The following is a 20,809-nucleotide window of genomic DNA, read 5'->3' on the forward strand; positions in this document are numbered from 1 at the left end:
CTACTACTAACAATAAAAACATACTACTACTACTACTACTACTACTAACAATAAAAACAACAACAACTACTACTAACAATAAAAACAAATCCTACTACTACCACCACCAGATAATATAATCATCATATTTGTTTTTATTGTTGTTGTGGTCAGCGCTAACAATAAAAACCAACACTACTACTGTTACTACTACAACGAACAACAATAAAAACAAAATACTACTACTACGAACAATAAAAAAAAAAAAAAAAGACCTACTACTATGAACAATAAAAATAAAAAAAATTAAAAAAACTACTACTATGAACAATAAAAACAAAAATACTACTACCACCACCACCACCATATAATTTTATTAATATTATGTTTATCATATTTGTTTTTTTTTGTTGTTGTGGTTATTAACAACCACAACAAAAATAAAAACAAATACTACTACTACTACACAATAATAGAAACAAATACTACTACCACCAACAACAACTACCACTACAAACAACAACAAGAATAAAAAACAAAAAATACTACTGCTGCTACTAACACCAATAAAAACAAATAAAAAATAAAAACAATAATAATAATAATAATAATAATAATAATAATAAATAGTAAAACCCAAAAGCGTTCTCTATGCTCGGCATATACAAATGTGAAACATTTTTCATAAGCAAATCCCTTTGTTGGAAGTTGGCGGCGATGTTTCTGGTTTGGAGAGGCTGCCTCTGCCAGTAATGAGATTTCCTGTTTCAGAAGTGTCAGATTATAGAGAACAGGTGTTCCGTGAGAATTACCTACCCGTGAGGAAAACCTACCCCTCGTCACTTCCGGTACTCGGCACTGTATGTAATGCAGCGGGTACATTAAAACAGCTGTGCTGAAATACGAATCATCTCCGCTCCTGTCCCGGTCACTTCCCTGATCTCGGATAGTAAATATAAAAGCGGCAGCGGCTGTATGAAAAGATAAATCGCGGAGCCGAGAGCCGCTTTTATATTTACTTGCCGAGAGCAGGGAAGTCACCGGGACAGGAGCGGACACCGGTCTCCTCCCCAATCACACAACGCTATCCGCTCCATGATAGCAATAATATTAAATGAAAAAAAAAAAAAAAAATGTTTTTAAATTAATAATCTCTAAAAAAACAAAAAAACAAATAGGCCCCTGGGCAGGCATGGACACACCCAGAATGCAATTTTTTGTGTAACCACGTGACCGGGTAATCCACACTACAGGTGACCGGGTAATACACACTACAGGTGACCGGGTAATCCACACTACAGGTGACCGGGTAATACACACTACAGGTGACCGGGTAATACACACTACAGGTGACCGGGTAACACACACTACAGGTGACCGGGTAATACACACTACAGGTGACCGGGTAACACACACTACAGGTGACCGGGTAACACACACTACAGGTGACCGGGTAATCCACACTACAGGTGACCGGGTAACACACACTACAGGAGACCGGGTAACACACACTACAGGTGACCGGGTAACACACACTACAGGTGACCGGGTAACACACACTACAGGTGACCGGGTAATCCACACTACAGGTGACCGGGTAACACACACTACAGGAGACCGGGTAACACACACTACAGGTGACCGGGTAACACACACTACAGGTGACAGGGTAATACACACTACAGGTGACCGGGTAACACACACTACAGGTGACCGGGTAACACACACTACAGGTGACCGGGTAACACACACTACAGGTGACCGGGTAACACACACTACAGGTGACCGGGTAACACACACTACAGGTGACCGGGTAACACACACTACAGGTGACCGGGTAACCCACACTACAGGTGACCGGGTAATCCACACTACAGGTGACCGGGTAATCCACACTACAGGTGACCGGGTAATCCACACTACAGGTGACCGGGTAATCCACACTACAGGTGACCGGGTAACACACACTACAGGAGACCGGGTAATCCACACTACAGGTGACCGGGTAATCCACACTACAGGTGACCGGGTAATCCACACTACAGGTGACCGGGTAATCCACACTACAGGTGACCGGGTAATCCACACTACAGGAGACCGGGTAATCCACACTACAGGTGACCGGGTAATCCACACTACAGGTGACCGGGTAATACACACTACAGGTGACCGGGTAATCCACACTACAGGTGACCGGGTAATCCACACTACAGGAGACCGGGTAATCCACACTACAGGTGACCGGGTAATCCACACTACAGGTGACCGGGTAATCCACGCTACAGGAGACCGGGTAATCCACACTACAGGTGACCGGGTAATCCACACTACAGGTGACCGGGTAATCCATACTACAGGTGACCGGGTAACACACACTACAGGTGACCGGGTAACACACACTACAGGTGACCGGGTAACACACACTACAGGTGACCGGGTAACACACACTACAGGTGACCGGGTAACACACACTACAGGAGACCGGGTAATCCACACTACAGGTGACCGGGTAATACACACTACAGGTGACCGGGTAATCCACACTACAGGTGACCGGGTAATCCATACTACAGGTGACCGGGTAATCCACACTACAGGTGACCGGGTAATCCACACTACAGGTGACCGGGTAACACACACTACAGGTGACCGGGTAACACACACTACAGGTGACCGGGTAACACACACTACAGGAGACCGGGTAATCCACACTACAGGTGACCGGGTAATACACACTACAGGTGACCGGGTAATCCATACTACAGGTGACCGGGTAATACACACTACAGGTGACCGGGTAATGCACACTACAGGTGACCGGGTAATACATACTACAGGTGCTGTTTTTTTTTGCCTTCCCCTGGATCAACTGCAGGTATAGGATAGTGTATATGGGATTGTATGGTTGGGGGTGGGTATAGGATTGTGTATAGGGGATTGTATGGTTGGGGTGGGTATAGGATTGTGTATAGGGGATTGTATGGTTGGGGGCGGGTATAGGATTGTGTATAGGGGATTGTATGGTTGGGGCGGGTATAGGATTGTGTATAGGGGATTGTATGGTTGGGGCGGGTATAGGACTGTGTATAGGGGATTGTATGGTTGGGGTGGGTATAGGATTGTGTATAGGGGATTGTATGGTTGGGGCGGGTATAGGATTGTGTATATGGGATTGTATGGTTGGGGCGGGTATAGGATTGTGTATATGGGATTGTATGGTTGGGGCGGGTATAGGATTGTGTATAGGGGATTGTATGGTTGGGGGTGGGTATAGGATTGTGTATATGGGATTGTATGGTTGGGGCGGGTATAGGATTGTGTATAGGGGATTGTATGGTTGGGGGTGGGTATAGGATTGTGTATAGGGGATTGTATGGTTGGGGGTGGGTATAGGATTGTGTATAGGGGATTGTATGGTTGGGGCGGGTATAGGATTGTGTATAGGGGATTGTATGGTTGGGGTGGGTATAGGATTGTGTATAGGGGATTGTATGGTTGGGGTGGGTATAGGATTGTGTATAGGGGATTGTATGGTTGGGTTTTCTTTACTGTTTTTTGTTTTTTTATTGGTTGAGCCAGATGGTTTTTTTTTCAACCTAACTATGTAAGGTTAAAACACATCCCCACAGTAGACAATAGGTGAGTTAATTAGCACAATTAACAATGTGTGGAGGACAGGTGGTTGAGCTGATGATATTAGCATCTACTAGGAGTCTGACTGTGCGGAGCCGTCCCCTATTGACAATAGGCAGCTAGGCCTTTACCATGGATCCTAGGCCTAGAGTCCCAGATTCTTCATATATTCCTTCAGGTATATTGTGGATAAATATTACTGAAGCAATCCAAACCACATTCTCAGTGTCCATTAAGTCCATCATTTTCTCGGTCCCCTAATAGAGGCAGGGGTGACTTACACATAAGAGGGGCCTAGGAGGCTGAGACTCTTGAAGGTAAGTTGTGTTCCACGGTCCCCCCCAACCAAAGTAGCTCCCATCACACATGGGCTACTAGTATCTACTATACCAGGGGTCTTCAAACTATGGCCCTCCAGTTCTTCAGGAACTACAATTCCCATCATCCCTAGTCATGTCTGTGACTGTCAGAGTCTTGCAATGCCTCATGGGAGGTGTAGTTCTGCCACAGCTGGAGGGCCGTAGTTTGAAGATCTCTGCACTATACGCACCACTTGGTGCGCTCACCTTCACGCTTTTACCTGAAGTCCTCCAGTACTTCCACTGGATGGATATAGAAGGCATTGGTAGCCACAAGGCAAGTCCTGGATTCTGATATCTGCTTGATGCCATAAACCACCAATTGCATATGCATTGCAGATCAAGGGGGGGGGGGGGATCTCTTAGTTGGATGCACCCCATGACTGTCCTCAGGGTTCTACAGTATGATAGTATTTATGTCTATCCTGAACATGCACATGAAGTGGATATATTGGGGGCAGGATCTATGGTTATGGTAGTTCAATTAGATTTCCTTTGTTTGCAAATTAACGTTTTCTACCTCTCAGATGGCGCCCTGGAAGACTTCCTAGAAATGGAGTTACCAAGTACAGTTATATTTTTTACTGAAAATACAAAATATAGGCTGGAGCGTCGTTTTATTCTACAGGTTCTCTGCTTTCACAAAAAGCAAAAATATATGTAAAGCACTGCGTTAATTGATGGCACTATATAAAGTACCTCCTTAACCACTTCAGCCCCGCCCACTGTACATATACTGCGGCACTCCGCCGCTGCTGGGCAAAGCAACGTAGCCCTAGGTCGCTCGCTCAGGAGACTGTAGGGGGCGTGCTCTGGCCCGTACTCGTTCACTGGGGAGCCAGCGCGTGTGACCGGCGGCTCCAATGGCCGCCGGCCACTCGCGATCTCCTGCAGCAGAGAGAGAAGGACAGACGGCTGATGTAAACACAGCCGTCTGTCGTTCTCACTGGAGTGATCACAGAGGCTATGCGATCCTGTTATATAGGATGGCATGTGTCTGGGTTTACTTCACTAGCCCCGCCCCCTGACAGTTAGAATCACGCCCCTAGGGGCACACTTAACCCCTTGATCACCAGTACGCCCCTAGGGATACACTTAACCCCTTGATCACCAGTACGCCCCAAGGGATACACTTAACCCCTTGATCACCAGTACGCCCCTAGGGATACACTTAACCCCTTGATCACCAGTACGCCCCTAGGGACACACTTAACCCCTTGATCACCAGTACGCCCCTAGGGACACACTTAACCCCTTGATCACCAGTACGCCCCTAGGGACACACTTAACCCCTTGATCACCAGTACGCCCCTAGGGATACACTTAACCCCTTGATCACCAGTACGCCCCTAGGGACACACTTAACCCCTTGATCACCAGTACGCCCCTAGGGATACACTTAACCCCTTGATCACCAGTACGCCCCTAGGGATACACTTAACCCCTTGATCACCAGTACGCCCCTAGGGACACACTTAACCCCTTGATCACCAGTACGCCCCTAGGGACACACTTAACCCCTTGATCACCAGTACGCCCCTAGGGACACACTTAACCCCTTGATCACCAGTACGCCCCTAGGGATACACTTAACCCCTTGATCACCAGTACGCCCCTAGGGACACACTTAACCCCTTGATCACCAGTACGCCCCTAGGGATACACTTAACCCCTTGATCACCAGTACGCCCCTAGGGATACACTTAACCCCTTGATCACCAGTACGCCCCTAGGGACACACTTAACCCCTTGATCACCAGTACGCCCCTAGGGACACACTTAACCCCTTGATCACCAGTACGCCCCTAGGGATACACTTAACCCCTTGATCACCAGTACGCCCCTAGGGACACACTTAACCCCTTGATCACCAGTACGCCCCTAGGGACACACTTAACCCCTTGATCACCAGTACGCCCCTAGGGACACACTTAACCCCTTGATCACCAGTACGCCCCTAGGGATACACTTAACCCCTTGATCACCAGTACGCCCCTAGGGATACACTTAACCCCTTGATCACCAGTACGCCCCTAGGGACACACTTAACCCCTTGATCACCAGTACGCCCCTAGGGATACACTTAACCCCTTGATCACCAGTACGCCCCTAGGGATACACTTAACCCCTTGATCACCAGTACGCCCCAAGGGATACACTTAACCCCTTGATCACCAGTACGCCCCTAGGGATACACTTAACCCCTTGATCACCAGTACGCCCCTAGGGACACACTTAACCCCTTGATCACCAGTACGCCCCTAGGGATACACTTAACCCCTTGATCACCAGTACGCCCCTAGGGACACACTTAACCCCTTGATCACCAGTACGCCCCTAGGGACACACTTAACCCCTTGATCACCAGTACGCCCCTAGGGACACACTTAACCCCTTGATCACCAGTACGCCCCTAGGGATACACTTAACCACTTGATCACCAGTACGCCCCTAGGGATACACTTACCCCCTTGATCACCAGTACGCCCCTAGGGATACACTTAACCCCTTGATCACCAGTACGCCCCTAGGGATACACTTAACCCCTTGATCACCAGTACGCCCCTAGGGACACACTTAACCCCTTGATCACCAGTACGCCCCTAGGGATACACTTAACCCCTTGATCACCAGTACGCCCCTAGGGATACACTTAACCCCTTGATCACCAGTACGCCCCAAGGGATACACTTAACCCCTTGATCACCAGTACGCCCCTAGGGATACACTTAACCCCTTGATCACCAGTACGCCCCTAGGGACACACTTAACCCCTTGATCACCAGTACGCCCCTAGGGATACACTTAACCCCTTGATCACCAGTACGCCCCTAGGGACACACTTAACCCCTTGATCACCAGTACGCCCCTAGGGACACACTTAACCCCTTGATCACCAGTACGCCCCTAGGGACACACTTAACCCCTTGATCACCAGTACGCCCCTAGGGATACACTTAACCACTTGATCACCAGTACGCCCCTAGGGATACACTTAACCCCTTGATCACCAGTACGCCCCTAGGGATACACTTAACCCCTTGATCACCAGTACGCCCCAAGGGATACACTTAACCCCTTGATCACCAGTACGCCCCTAGGGATACACTTAACCCCTTGATCACCAGTACGCCCCTAGGGACACACTTAACCCCTTGATCACCAGTACGCCCCTAGGGATACACTTAACCACTTGATCACCAGTACGCCCCTAGGGATACACTTAACCCCTTGATCACCAGTACGCCCCTAGGGATACACTTAACCCCTTGATCACCAGTACGCCCCAAGGGATACACTTAACCCCTTGATCACCAGTACGCCCCTAGGGATACACTTAACCCCTTGATCACCAGTACGCCCCTAGGGATACACTTAACCCCTTGATCACCAGTACGCCCCAAGGGATACACTTAACCCCTTGATCACCAGTAAAGTTTACCCCTTCCCTGCCAGTGTCATTATTACAGTAACAGTGCATATGGATAGCACTGATTACTATAGTAATGTCACTGCTCCCCCCAAAAGTGTAAATTAGAGGTCCCATCTGTCCGCCGCAATGTCGCAGTCCCGAAAGAAAAAAAAAAAAAAAATTAAATGGCAGATCGCCACCATTCCTATTTAAAAAAAAAAAAAAAAAAAAAAAAAGACAAAAATATTTTCCCGTAGTTAGTAAACGCAATAACTTTTGCGTAAACCAATCAAAATACGCTTATTGCGATTTTTTTTTACCAAAAATATGTAGCAGAAAACAAATTGACCTAAAATGTTAAAAAATTTTGATTTTTACTTTTTTTTTTTTTTGAGAATTTCATCTAAAGAAAAAAATGTGAAAAATATTATTTTTTTCAGAATTGTCGCTCTTTTTTTGTTTACAGCGCAAAAAAATAAAACAAAATCGCACAGGTGATCAAATACAGTACCACCAAAAGAAAGCTTTGTTCGTGGGGGGGGGGGGGGAGGACGTAAATTTCATTTGGGTGCAGCGTCGCAGGACCGCACAATTGTCCGTTAATAGTCACGCAGTGCCGAATGGCAACATAGGGCCTGGTCTTTGAGCAGCCAAATCCTCCGGGGCTAAAGTGGTTAAGTATATATGTGTGTGTATATGCACACACGTATATATACACACATTATATATATATATATATATATATATATATATATATAAATACACACATACATACACAATATATATATATATATATATATATATATATATATATATATATATATATATATATATACATACATATACACACACAATATATATATATATATATATATATTCACACATACACACACACACACACTATATATATATATGTATATATAGCAACATTGAAAGAGTTACAGGATTTTTTTGTGCACAATACAAGTAAAATACAGTAGGTTGGATATAGGGATTGACCGATTATCGGCAAGGGCAATATATTGAGGGCCGATATTGACTTTTGCTGATATATCTGTATCAGCCCCGGAACTGGCCGATATTCCAAATATTGCTGATGTAACAGTAAAATGTCACACAGCATAATTCCGTTACAAATGTTATTATATATGCCACTCACATACGTATGTACAAATTAAAGATAAAAGCAATTCCACATTAGCAGATCTCAGCAGATCGGTATCTCTCACCCACTTGCCGTAAGTGACACCTGGGTGATACCGCTCCGTCCGGCATACGATGACGATTGCGGAGGTCACGCAGTTAACAAACAAACATTAACATGTTCAGTAACAAATTTGTGTCGTAAATTGTATTTATTTGCAAAATTTTAAAAATATCGGCCGATACCGATATGCAATGGCCAAAATATCGGTATCGGCAACAAAAAATCAATCAATAGTTATATGTAATGAGTGGTGTGTGCGGTATTCACTCACCGTCCAGCCCCAGTGGATGAAGGCGATCTGTTGGTCGTAGCGAAAAGCGAAGAGGAAGAAGAAGATGGTGCTGAAGATGAGTTCAGTGATGGCGACGCCGAGGTACCCCGGGGTATGGGAGGCCGCATAGCAAATCAAGACAATGAGGCAGCAAACCTGCAAAAAAATAGAAGAAGATGGGATTATATTCCAGAATAATGACAGCCTGGACTTCACAAATCACATTCTCATCTCATTTATAGAAAGGTTCTGGAAGGTTCTCTTCAGGATTCTGCAATACTATTAAAACCCATTTCCAGTCCAGGCTTTTTCTGGCACTTTTTGGTCACATGTAACAAGCTTCTTTTTTTTTTTTGCTAGTAAATTACATAGAACCCCCAAACATATATATATATATTTTAAGCAGAAGCCTTACAGAACAAAATTGGTGGGTTTTGCAATTTTTTGCGTCACGTGGTATTCGCGCAGCGATTTTTCAAACGCAATTTTTTTTTTTAAAAACACTTTAGCGCCACTCCTTTTCTGCTACTTTTGTAGTGCCTTGCAAAAGTATTCGGCCCCCTTGAACTTTGCGACCTTTTGCCACATTTCAGGCTTCAAACATAAAGATATAAAACTGTAATTTTTTGTGAAGAATCAACAACAAGTGGGACACAATCATGAAGTGGAACGAAATTTATTGGATATTTCAAACTTTGTTAACAAATAAAAAAAAATGAAAAATTGGGCGTGCAAAATTATTCAGCCCCTTTACTTTCAGTGCAGCAAACTCTCTCCAGAAGTTCAGTGAGGATCTCTGAATGATCCAATGTTGACCCAAATGACTAATGATGATAAATAGAATCCACCTGTGTGTAATCAAGTCTCCGTATAAATGCACCTGCACTGTGATAGTCTCAGAGGTCCGTTGAAAGCGCAGAGAGCATCATGAAGAACAAGGAACACACCAGGCAGGTCAGAGATACTGTTGTGGAGAAGTTTAAAGCCGGATTTGGATACAAAAAGATTTCCCATGCTTTAAACATCCCAAGGAGCACTGTGCAAGCGATAATATTGAAATGGAAGGAGTATCAGACCACTGCAAATCTACGAAGACCTGGCCGTCCCTCTAAACTTTCAGCTCATACAAGGAGAAGACTGATCAGAGATGCAGCCAAGAGGCCCATGATCACTCTGGATGAACTGCAGCTGAGGTGGGAGACTCTGTCCATAGGACAACAATCAGTCGTATACTGCACAAATCTGGCCTTTATGGAAGAGTGGCAAGAAGAAAGCCATTTCTTAAAGATATCCATAAAAAGTGTCGTTTAAAGTTTGCCACAAGCCACCTGGGAGACACCAAACATGTGGAAGAAGGTGCTCTGCTCAGATGAAACCAAAATCAAACTTTTTGGCAACAATGCAAAACGTTATGTTTGGCGTAAAAGCAACACAGCTCATCACCCTGAACACACCATCCCCACTGTGAAACATGGTGGTGGCAGCATCATGGTTTGGGCCTGCTTTTCTTCAGCAGGGACAGGGAAGATGGTTACAACTGATGGGAAGATGGATGGAGCCAAATACAGGACCATTCTGGAAAAAAACCTGATGGAGTCTGCAAAAGACCTGAGACTGGGACGGAGATTTGTCTTCCAACAAGACAATGATCCAAAACATAAAGCAAAATCTACAATGGAATGGTTCACAAATAAACATATCCAGGTGTTAGAATGGCCAAGTCAAAGTCCAGACCTGAATCCAATCGAGAATCTGTGGAAAGAACTGAAAACTGCTGTTCACAAACGCTCTCCATCCAACCTCACTGAGCTCGAGCTGTTTTGCAAGGAGGAATGGGCAAAAATTTCAGTCTCTCGATGTGCAAAACTGATAGAGACATACCCCAAGCGACTTACAGCTGTAATCGCAGCAAAAGGTGGCGCTACAAAGTATTAACTTAAGGGGGCTGAATAATTTTGCACGCCCAATTTTTTTCAGTTTTTTATTTGTTAAAAAAGTTTGAAATATCCAATAAATTTCGTTCCACTTCATGATTCTGTCCCACTTGTTGTTGATTCTTCACAAAAAATTACAGTTTTATATCTTTATGTTTGAAGCCTGAAATGTGGCAAAAGGTCGCAAAGTTCAAGGGGGCCGAATACTTTCGCAAGGAACTGTATAACAATCAGCTATATTTTTTTTTTTAAAAACACTTTAGCGCCACTCCTTTTCTGCCACTTTTTGTTTACATGTAAACAATCAGCTTTTATTTTTTTTGATAGAAAAATTTGGAACCCTAAAACTTTTTTTTTTTTTTTTTTTTTTTAAAGCAGAGGTCCTAGAGAATAAAAATGGTGGATTTTGCACATTTTTATGTCACGCAGTCGGTTTCCAAATGCATTTTGTTTGAAAAACCCACTTTAGCGCCATTCCTTTTCTGACACTTTTTGTTCAGCTGTAACAATCAGCTTTTTGTTTGCTAGAAAATAACTTCAAGCCCCCACACCTTTTTTTTTTTTTCCTAGAGAATGTCCTAGAGAATTGGTGGCTTTTGCATTTTCTTGTGTCACATGGTATTCATGCAGTAGTTTTTCAAAGACAAATAAAAGAAAAAAAAAATTATATACATTTTTTGAATTTTAATTAAAAAAAAATACATAAATTTTTTTGTAAAATACAAATTGTGATGTGACGTAAAAATATACCAAACATGCCATGCTTTAAAATTGTGCACGCCCCGTGCAACGGCGACAAATGACGTCAATTTTACTTTATTTAGGCTACATTTTAAAAGCCTTTACAGGTCACCACTTTATATGTACAGAGAAGGTCTGGTGATAGAATTACTGCCCATGGTCTGACGTTCGTGGCAATATCGCTCGTGTGGGATGATCGCTGTTTGTGTAGTGTGTGCTCCTCCTCTTCTGGGCTCCTGAAGAAGTGAGGGACACTGAAACGCGTTGAGTTTCTTTGATTTGTACTAAAGTTGGAGTCCCTAATTTCAACAATTCCTACCCAATCCGTCTCCTGTGTTTTTTACAGACATCATAGTAAACTGTGGCTCTCAAACACGGGGCCACAGCCCTCTGCTGAGCCACGGCCTCCCTTCTCCTGGATCTTCAGCGAGCTGCAGACCCCTTCTCCTCCCACAATACCTCTACGCTCTTATAGTGACCCCAGGCCCCTCAGCCTCTGCAGTGCCCCCCAAACCTCCCACAGTGCCTCTCCACTCCTATAGTGACCCCTCATATTCCCATAGTGACCCCAGGCCCCTCAGCCTCTGCAGTGCCCCCCCAACCTCCCACAATGCCTCTCCACTCCTATAGTGACCCCCCATATTCCCTTAGTGGCCCCAGGCCCCTGAGCCTCAGCAGTGCCCCCCCCCCAACCTCCCACAATGCCTCTCCAATCCTATAGTTACCCCCCATATTCCCTTAGTGGCCCCAGGCCCCTCAGCCTCTGCGGTGCCCCCCCAATCTCCCACAATGCCTCACCACTCCTATAGTGACCCCTCATATTCCCATAAAGAGGCCAATGCCTCTCCAATCCTATAGTGACCCCCCATATTCCCTTAGTGATCCCAGGCCCCTCAACCTCTGCAGTGGCTCCCCAACCTCCCAAAATGCCTCTCCACTCCTATAGTGACCCCAGACCCCTCAGTGCGCCCCCCCCCCAACCTCCCACAGTGACCCCCAGCCTGCTGCAGAAAAACCCTTTCTTCAGGATGCCAACAGAGTCCCCCCTTAATTTAGGGTTCCCATCAGAGTGCCACCTTTCTTTCGGGTCCTCATCAGAGTCCCCCCTATTTCAGGATGCCATCAGAGTTCCCCCTTACTTTAGGGTCCTCATCTGAGTGACCCCAGCCAGCTGCAGAACCTCCAGCCCTCCATAGTGACCCCCAACACCGTAATCAGAGTCCTCTTTACTTCAGGATGCCATTAGAGGACCCCCTTTCTTTAGGGTCCCCATCAGAGTGCCCCCTATTTCAGGACGCCATCATAGTCCCCCCTTACTTTAGTGTCCTCATCTGAGTGACCCCAGCCAGCTGCAGAACCTCCAGCCCTCCATAGTGATCCCCAACACCGTAATCAGAGTCCTCCTTACTTCAGACTGGCATTAGAGTCCCCCCTTTCTTTAGGGTCCCCATCAGAGTGCCCCCTATTTCAGGACGCCATCAGAGTCCCCCCTTACTTTAGGGTCCTCATCAGAGTGACTCCAGCCCTCCATAGTGCCCCCCAACACCCTAATCAGAGTCCCCCTTACTTCAGGATGCTATCAGAGTCGTAACTTACTTTAGGGTCCCCATCAGAGTACCCCTTATTACAGGATGCCATCAGAGTCTCCCCTTACTTTAGGGTCTTCATCAGATCCACCTTTCCCTCCTGAAATCAGTGTCCCCCTTACTGTGATATCTGTCCCATCAGACATCCCCCCCCCTCTCATTAGGTTCCCCATCAGACTCCCCCTGACTTCAGTATCCTCATCAGAGTCCCCTCCCCCCGTGTTACTGTTGTGAGGGGGAGCAGAGACTGAAAATTAGCTGCGGGCCGGATAAAATCCTGCAGTGGGCCGAAGTTTGGAGGTACTTGATGGAATTATTCAGATCCATGGTGGTTGGGAAACACTGATTGATTTATTGATCGATATATCTATATATTAATAGAATGAGCAGAGAGCTCTAGGGGTGATCTATTTGGAGTATGGATATCTGTTAAAACTTTGTAGCATTCAATGTTGTGGTTATCAGGCATGGAGACATTGTATCATCCTCTCTGCAGTCCTGGTGATAACTCATGACATTGTTTCTTCTGTAACGGAAGCTCCTCATGCAGAATAACAGAAGCCGGCGGGTCCCCGGGAGAGCGCGGTGAGCACCAGGTGTCCAATCCGGGGAAAATTATAGCCGTCTGGTTTTCTTTTTTTTGGTGCACATGAGGCCAGGGCGTGTCCGGAAGGCATTGCCATGTATATGTATTAGTCATTCCTTCCTGAGCCGTGTCTACAGAGCACAGCGCGGCATAAAGAGCTCTCTGATTTCTCCTATTTATATTACATAGAAACGGGGACCTCAGACCCGCACTGAACGTAAAACCACAGCTGGGATACCAGGACTCCAAATCACAGGCCTGCTATGGGGGCTTAAACACATCGCTCTAACAAAACAAAAACTGCATTAACCCTTTTGGCTACCATGCCAATATTTTCAGGTGAGTTAAACTTGTTGTGTTATTCCCCCCCCCCCCCCATTCACTTTATAAACTAAAAGCAGAACTCCAGCCAAAACCAAAATAAAAATAGACGGCCCATTAAAAGATACAATAAACTAGCTGCAATGGGAGATTTCCCCATGCAGCCCCTTTTTCTGATACTAGATGTGGCCAGCATCATTCAATCCATTTACTCTGAGTATAGGACATCCCGGACGAGCCCCCATATTGTGACTGTGCAGCGAAAGAAGAAGCAGCACAGTATTGCTTTCACTAGCCATTCCTTCCTAAACTTTGTGTCTACAGAACTCAGCGCAGTATAAAGAGTGCTCTGTTTTCTCCTATTTACATTACATGGAAACGGGGACCTCAGATTCGCACGGAGTATAAACGCACAGACGAGCTTTGAGCTATAGACCTGCTACGGGGACTTAAACAAAACTTAACAAGAAAAAAAAAAAAAAAACATGCATTAACCCTCTTGGCTACTATGAAACCTATTTTCCAGAGAGTTGAATTGCCTGTGCTATTTTCTGTTATATTTGTTATATTGTTTCTGCATTTTACAAAACTAAAAGCAGAACTCTAGCCACAAAAAAAAAAAAATAATGACAGCTGCAATGAGAAATTTTCCCAGCAGCCCCTTTTTCTGATGCTATCCCCAGTCTGATAGCCAGCATCATTTAACCCATTTCCTCTGAGCCTAGGACATCCCGGATGAGCCGCCATCCTGGGACTGGGCAGTGAAAGGGGAAGCAGCTCAACAATGGGCTCAACTCTTTGTCACCATGCTCTCTCCTTCTATCAGGGTGCTCCTTGTCGTTACATGAACTGATTGGCTCGCTGTGCTGCTTCTTCCTCTCACACTCCAGCCCTGCTGTACAGGGGAAAAAGACCGACACAAAATCACATTCAGGTATGTACACATCACGCTTCTCCCACGCATCAGCACTGATCTGTGATCGCCGTGCACAGCTGCACCGATTCTCTGAGGAAAAAAAAAGCCCTGTCTACACGGATAATCAGGGCAGCCCCAAAAGTGCCTATCAGTGCTATCCATCAATGATACCTGTCAGTGCCGCCCATCAGTGCCACCTCAGTGCCGCCCATCAGTGCCACCCATCAGTGCCGCCCATAAGTACCACCTCAGTGCAGCCCATAAGTACCACCTCCGTGCAGCCCACCAGTACCACCTCCGTGCAGCCCACCAGTACCACCCATCAGCACCACCCATCAGCACCACCTCAGTGCAGCCCATCTGTGCCCATCAGTACAACCTGAGAGCAACCCATCTGTGCCCATCAGTACCACCTCAGTGCAGCCCATCTTTGCCCATCAGTACCACCTCAGTGCAGCCCATCTTTGCCCATCAGTACCACCTCAGAGCAGCCATCAGTGAAGAAAAAAAATTCCTTATTTAGAAAAAATATATAAAACAGGAACTGATAAACTTTTTTTTTTTTAATTTTCTGTCTTCTTTTAGGTTTAGAAAAAAATAAAAAACCCTGCGGTGATTAAATACCACCAACAGAAAGTTCTATCGGTTTCAAAAAAATGATAAAAATGTGATATGGGTGCATCGTTGCATGACCGAGCAATACATACACTTATTTTCCATGCAATGACACCATCACTGGGTCTCTGTGCTTCTCTATGGCGATGTTGGCGGGAGGGGCCGGCAGGGTGCAGTGAAGTTTTCAGGAAGCCATGTACAGCTTCCTGCCGGCCTCTCCCACCAGTCCTGATCTGCCTGCATTGCATAGAGAAGCACAGAGGCCCAGTGATGACGACATTAAGTATAAAATAAGTGTATAGATCCCTTAGTACGCAAGCAGTGGGAGGAGTTATGCAAATATCAAAATGCCCATGTTGTCTTGGCTTGTAGTGGAAGGGTTAAGCCTCAGCTACACACCCCGCAGTACAGGTGGATGGACGGCGATTCCATGAATTCGCATAATTGCACCTCATCACTATTATCTGATTAGTCACGTCGGAAGGAAGGAAGGAAGGAATAGCAGAGGCTGCCAGGGAAATGCAGTAATGTGAAGCAGCCTGGGAGGAGAGCAGCACTTTACAGCCGCAATTCAATCCCAAGAACTCTATAAACCTGCAATCATTATTTCCAGCAAAGGCTGACCACACACCATACAATCTGATTGTACAATCTTCTATAGATCTGCCAGCACCTATGGAGTCCCAGGTCCGCCCCGATGTGATATAGATGATAAATATGTGATGTGATATATGTGCTTTTTTTTTTTTTTTTTTTTTTAGCAAAAACCATGTATACTCCCTACATGGCTGGTTGTTGCAGGACCTCCTCGCGCAGGTGGCCAGCGCAGGACCTCCTCGCGCAGGTGGCCGCCAACGCAAGGAGGTCCTACGAGGTCCGCCAACGCAAGGAAGTCCTACGAGGGCCGCCAACGCAAGGAGGTCCTACGAGGGCCGCCAACCCAAGGAGGTCCTACGATGGCCGCCAACCCAAGGAGGTCCTACAATGGCCCCCAACCCAAGGAGGTCCTACAATGGCCCCCAACCCAAGGAGGTCCTACAATGGCCCCCAACCCAAGGAGGTCCTACGATGGCCCCCAACCCAAGGAGGTCCTACTATGGCCCCCAACCCAAGGAGGTCCTACGATGGCCCCCAACCCAAGGAGGTCCTACGATGGCCCCCAACCCAAGGAGGTCCTACGATGGCCCCCAACCCAAGGAGGTCCTACGATGGCCGCCAACCCAAGGAGGTCCTACGATGGCCGCCAACCCAAGGAGGTCCTACGATGGCCGCCAACCCAAGGAGGTCCTACGATGGCCGCCAACCCAAGGAGGTCCTACGATGGCCGCCACTGTTCTACCACTACCAGCCATGTAGACTACATGGCTTTTCTTTTTTTTTTTTAGCAAAATAAAAACAGTATTAAAAAAAAAAAAAAAAAACGGGCGTTCACGTGAGGGTGTGAAGGCCGCCTCATGGAAAGAAAACAATTTAAAATACTTGGTTTTAATTTAATTAGTGCCCATGTCTTATTCAAAGCCAAAAAAACACATTGGAAAACACATTGGAAAACACTTGATTTTTCTGTGCTTTTACTAGCACCCTGGTGACACGGTCTCTTTAGTTCACAAGCGGTCTTACTACAAACACCACGGCAGTTGTCATTGTTTACACAGCAAGCAGACACGCCTCCTGCCAGATTCCCCGAGACCGCCGGCCAGGGTGTGACCGCAGGAGTCGCCCAAAAATGTCCACTTATGATCGTTTTACAGCCTGATTGCTTAATTATATACAGTCCACACCCAGGAAGAAGAATGTCCCGGAATACAAAGTACACTCCTTAGATACGGCAACTGCATTCATTCATTTTCTTTTTCAGTATTGTTTTCCTTTTATCACCAATAGGTATGCCCCGAAAATTATCGCCCCAAAAATAGGGTTCACTGCGTTTTGGCGAGCGGAAAAAAAAAAAAAAAAAAAAAAGGTGCCGATAATGGCATGCTGTGTCCCGCTGACCACAATGCAAAGACGCGTCCAACTTGACCGCAACGCAAAGATGCCCGCAACGCAAAGACGCGCCCCCACTGGCCGCAACACAAAGACGCGCCCCCACTGGCCGCAACGCAAAGACGCGCCCCCACTGGCCGCAACGCAAAGACGCGCCCCCACTGGCCGCAACGCAAAGACGCCTCCCACTGGCCGCAACGCAAAGACGCGCCCCCACTGGCCGCAACGCAAAGACGCACCCCCACTGGCCGCAACGCAAAAAGAAGCGCCCCACTGGCCGCAAAGACGTGCCCCCACTGGCCGCAACGCAAAGACGCGCCCCCACTGGCCGCAACGCAAAGACGCGCCCCCACTGGCCGCAACGCAAAGACGCCTACCACTGGCCGCAACGCAAAGACGCGCCCCCACTGGCCGCAACGCAAAGACGCACCCCCACTGGCCGCAACGCAAAAAGAAGCGCCCCACTGGCCGCAAAGACGTGCCCCCACTGGCCGCAACGCAACGACGCGCCCCCACTGGCCGCAACGCCATAGACGCGCCCCACTGGCCGCAACGCCATAGACGCGCCCCACTGGCCGCAACGCCATAGACGCGCCCCACTGGCCGCAACACCATAGACGCGCCCCACTGGCCGCAAAGCCATAGACGCGCCCCACTGGCCGCAACGCCATAGACGCGCCCCACTGGCCGCAACACCATAGACGCGCCCCACTGGCCGCAACGCAAAGACGCGCCCGCACGGGGCCGCAACGCAAAAAGACGCGCCCCCACTGGCCGCAACGCAAAAAGAAGCACCTCCCGCTGGCCGCAACGCAAAGACGCGCCACGCTGAACGCAACGCAAAGACGCGCCTCCCACTGACCACAGCGCAAAGACGCGCCTCACTTGACAGCAACGCAAAGACGCGCCTCCCACTGGCCGCAACGCAAAGACGCGCCTCCCACTGGCCGCAACGCAAAGACGCGCCTCCCACTGGCCGCAACGCAAAGACGCGCCTCCCACTGGCCGCAACGCAAAGTCGCGCCCCACTGGCTGCAACGCAAAGACGCCTCCCACTGACCCTAATGAAAAGATTCCTCCCACTGACCCCAACAAACACTCCTCCCACTGACCCCAATGCAAAAACACAGGATTGTACAGGTAGGCCCTCATATTTGGTAAATTGAAATGAGATTGTAGTGCGCATGGCCACCCTAAAGCAGATTGTGCAACCTGATTGGACAGTGTATGGCCAGCTTTAATCCTGCCACACACATTGCAATCTAATTCAACAATCTCTGTTACATCTACCAACAAGTATGTCGTGCAAGGTCCTCCCTGATTGGATAGAACAGGAAGGTCCTCCTATGACAGTTTTAGTCGGTCTAAAAGTTGATCGTACAGAGACTGGAACGCGTAGGGCACGGGTGCTCAACCTGCGGCCCTCCAGCTGTTGCAGAACTACAAGTCCCATGAGGCATTGCAAGGCTGACAGTTACAAAGCATGACTCCCACAGGCAGAGGCATGATGGGACTTGTAGTCCTGCAACAGCTGGAGGGGACACTAAGGGGCGGGACCAGACCAAAACGCACGTTTCCTCGCAACTCGCTGCGATTGCTCATTTTTATCAGCACCCCAAACGCTCCCAATCGCAATATTCCAAAGTCGCTACCTGCGCACTTTTTTGCGCGTCAAAAAAACAGAACGGTGAAAGCCCGCCCCTTACGGTTTCCAGACATGGCGGCGATCATAGGTAGCGTCAGACCCAGCCACACGCAGACCAACTTTGCTCGGATTCCATTGGTATTTTTGGGATATTAATTTGCACCGACATCCCAAAAATTAAAATCCCCGGAAAAACAATTAAAACGGTTTTCCAAATCAAAAAAAAAAAAAATTAATCAACCAAAAAATTAATATTGTCACAATCGGTGGATGGAATCACCCCTGCGGCTTCCATGATGAGCCACCTAAAGCCTGATGTCTCTCCTGCAGCTAGTCAGCGCCCAGGTTATCTCCTCTTCCATCTCTTCCCAGCAATCCGCCCAGCCTGAGCACACAGAGCGGCCTCCATTCTATTCATTCACACGCTGCCCGGCCTTCCCTCACCCACCCATCATGATGCAATACCCAGCGACTGGCCCGGAATTGGCAGAGACGGGGGAGGGGGAAAACGGCGTATGGAAAAAAAAAAAAATGTTTAAAAGAAGAGGAGAGGCGACAGTTGAGGACTCCGGACTTCATCGCCATCCAATCACAGCCACTTCTCAAAGTAAATGACGGATTTCAGTCTTTATCCAGAGGAAACAAAGTAACAATTTATGGAAGGTGCAATCAGCATCCTGGATTCCCCCCCCCCCACCCAAAAAAAAAAAAAAAAAAAAAGACGACTCGCCACTATTCTATACTTAACCAGCTGCTGCCATAGCTAACCCACTGCTATGCCACACCTGGACAACTGCCATTCTTTCTAACCCTGATCTATCACAATGCCACACTTGGACAACTGCCATTCTAATCCTGACCTACCAAATTCTACACCTGACGTACTGCCAAGTCACACTCAACCATCCAGCATGCCACACTTGACCCATCACCATGCCATACCTGACCCATCACCATGCCATACCTGACCCATCACCATGCCATACCTGACCCATCACCATGCCACACTTGACCAACTGCCATTCTACACTTACCACACTGCCATGCCACACTTAAAGCCATCACCTTGCCAACTTCTATACTTGATGGACTTTCACGCCACACTTGACCCACCACCATTCTATACCTGATGGACTGTTGTGCCATAGTTAACCCACTGCCATGCCACAGTTAACCAACGGACATTCTAACCCTGATCCATCACCGTGCCATGCTTGGCTCACCCTCATTCTACACTTAAAGTACTGCCATATGCCACACTTAAACCATCACATGCCAACTTCTATACTTGATGGACTTCCATGCCATACCTGACCCACCACCATTCTACACTTGGACTGCTGTGCCTTAGTTAACCCACTGCCATGCCAATTGTGGCCAACTGCCATTCTTACCTGATACATTGCCATGCCACACCTCAATGCCACACTTGACCCACCTCCATTCTACACTTGAAGTACTGCCATATGCCACACTTAAACCATCACCATGCCAACTTCTATACTTGATGGACTTTCACGCCATACTTGACCCACCACCATTCTACACTTGGACTGCTGTGCCTTAGTTAACCCACTGCCATGCCAATTGTGGCCAACTGCCATTCTTACCTGATCCA

General features: G+C 47.3%; 2 protein-coding genes across 2 annotated transcripts in view; one reads left to right on the forward strand and one right to left on the reverse strand.

The window, feature by feature from the left end:
* The window catches only part of WDR45 (WD repeat domain 45), a 443,369-nt gene that overhangs the window by 358,950 nt on the left and 63,610 nt on the right, over positions 1–20,809 (forward strand). The gene's annotated exons all lie outside the window — the stretch shown is intronic.
* Positions 1–20,809, reverse strand: part of LOC309559910 (proteolipid protein 2-like) — a 67,154-nt gene that overhangs the window by 43,631 nt on the left and 2,714 nt on the right. The window contains exon 2 of the mRNA XM_082263361.1: positions 8,862–9,017. Within this exon, the coding sequence (XP_082119487.1) occupies positions 8,862–9,017 (156 nt within the window). The remainder of the gene's footprint in view (positions 1–8,861; positions 9,018–20,809) is intronic.

Source organism: Pelophylax lessonae (assembly GCF_965119305.1).
Source record: "Pelophylax lessonae genome assembly, chromosome: 7".
In the NCBI taxonomy this organism is placed as follows: Eukaryota; Metazoa; Chordata; class Amphibia; order Anura; family Ranidae; genus Pelophylax; species Pelophylax lessonae.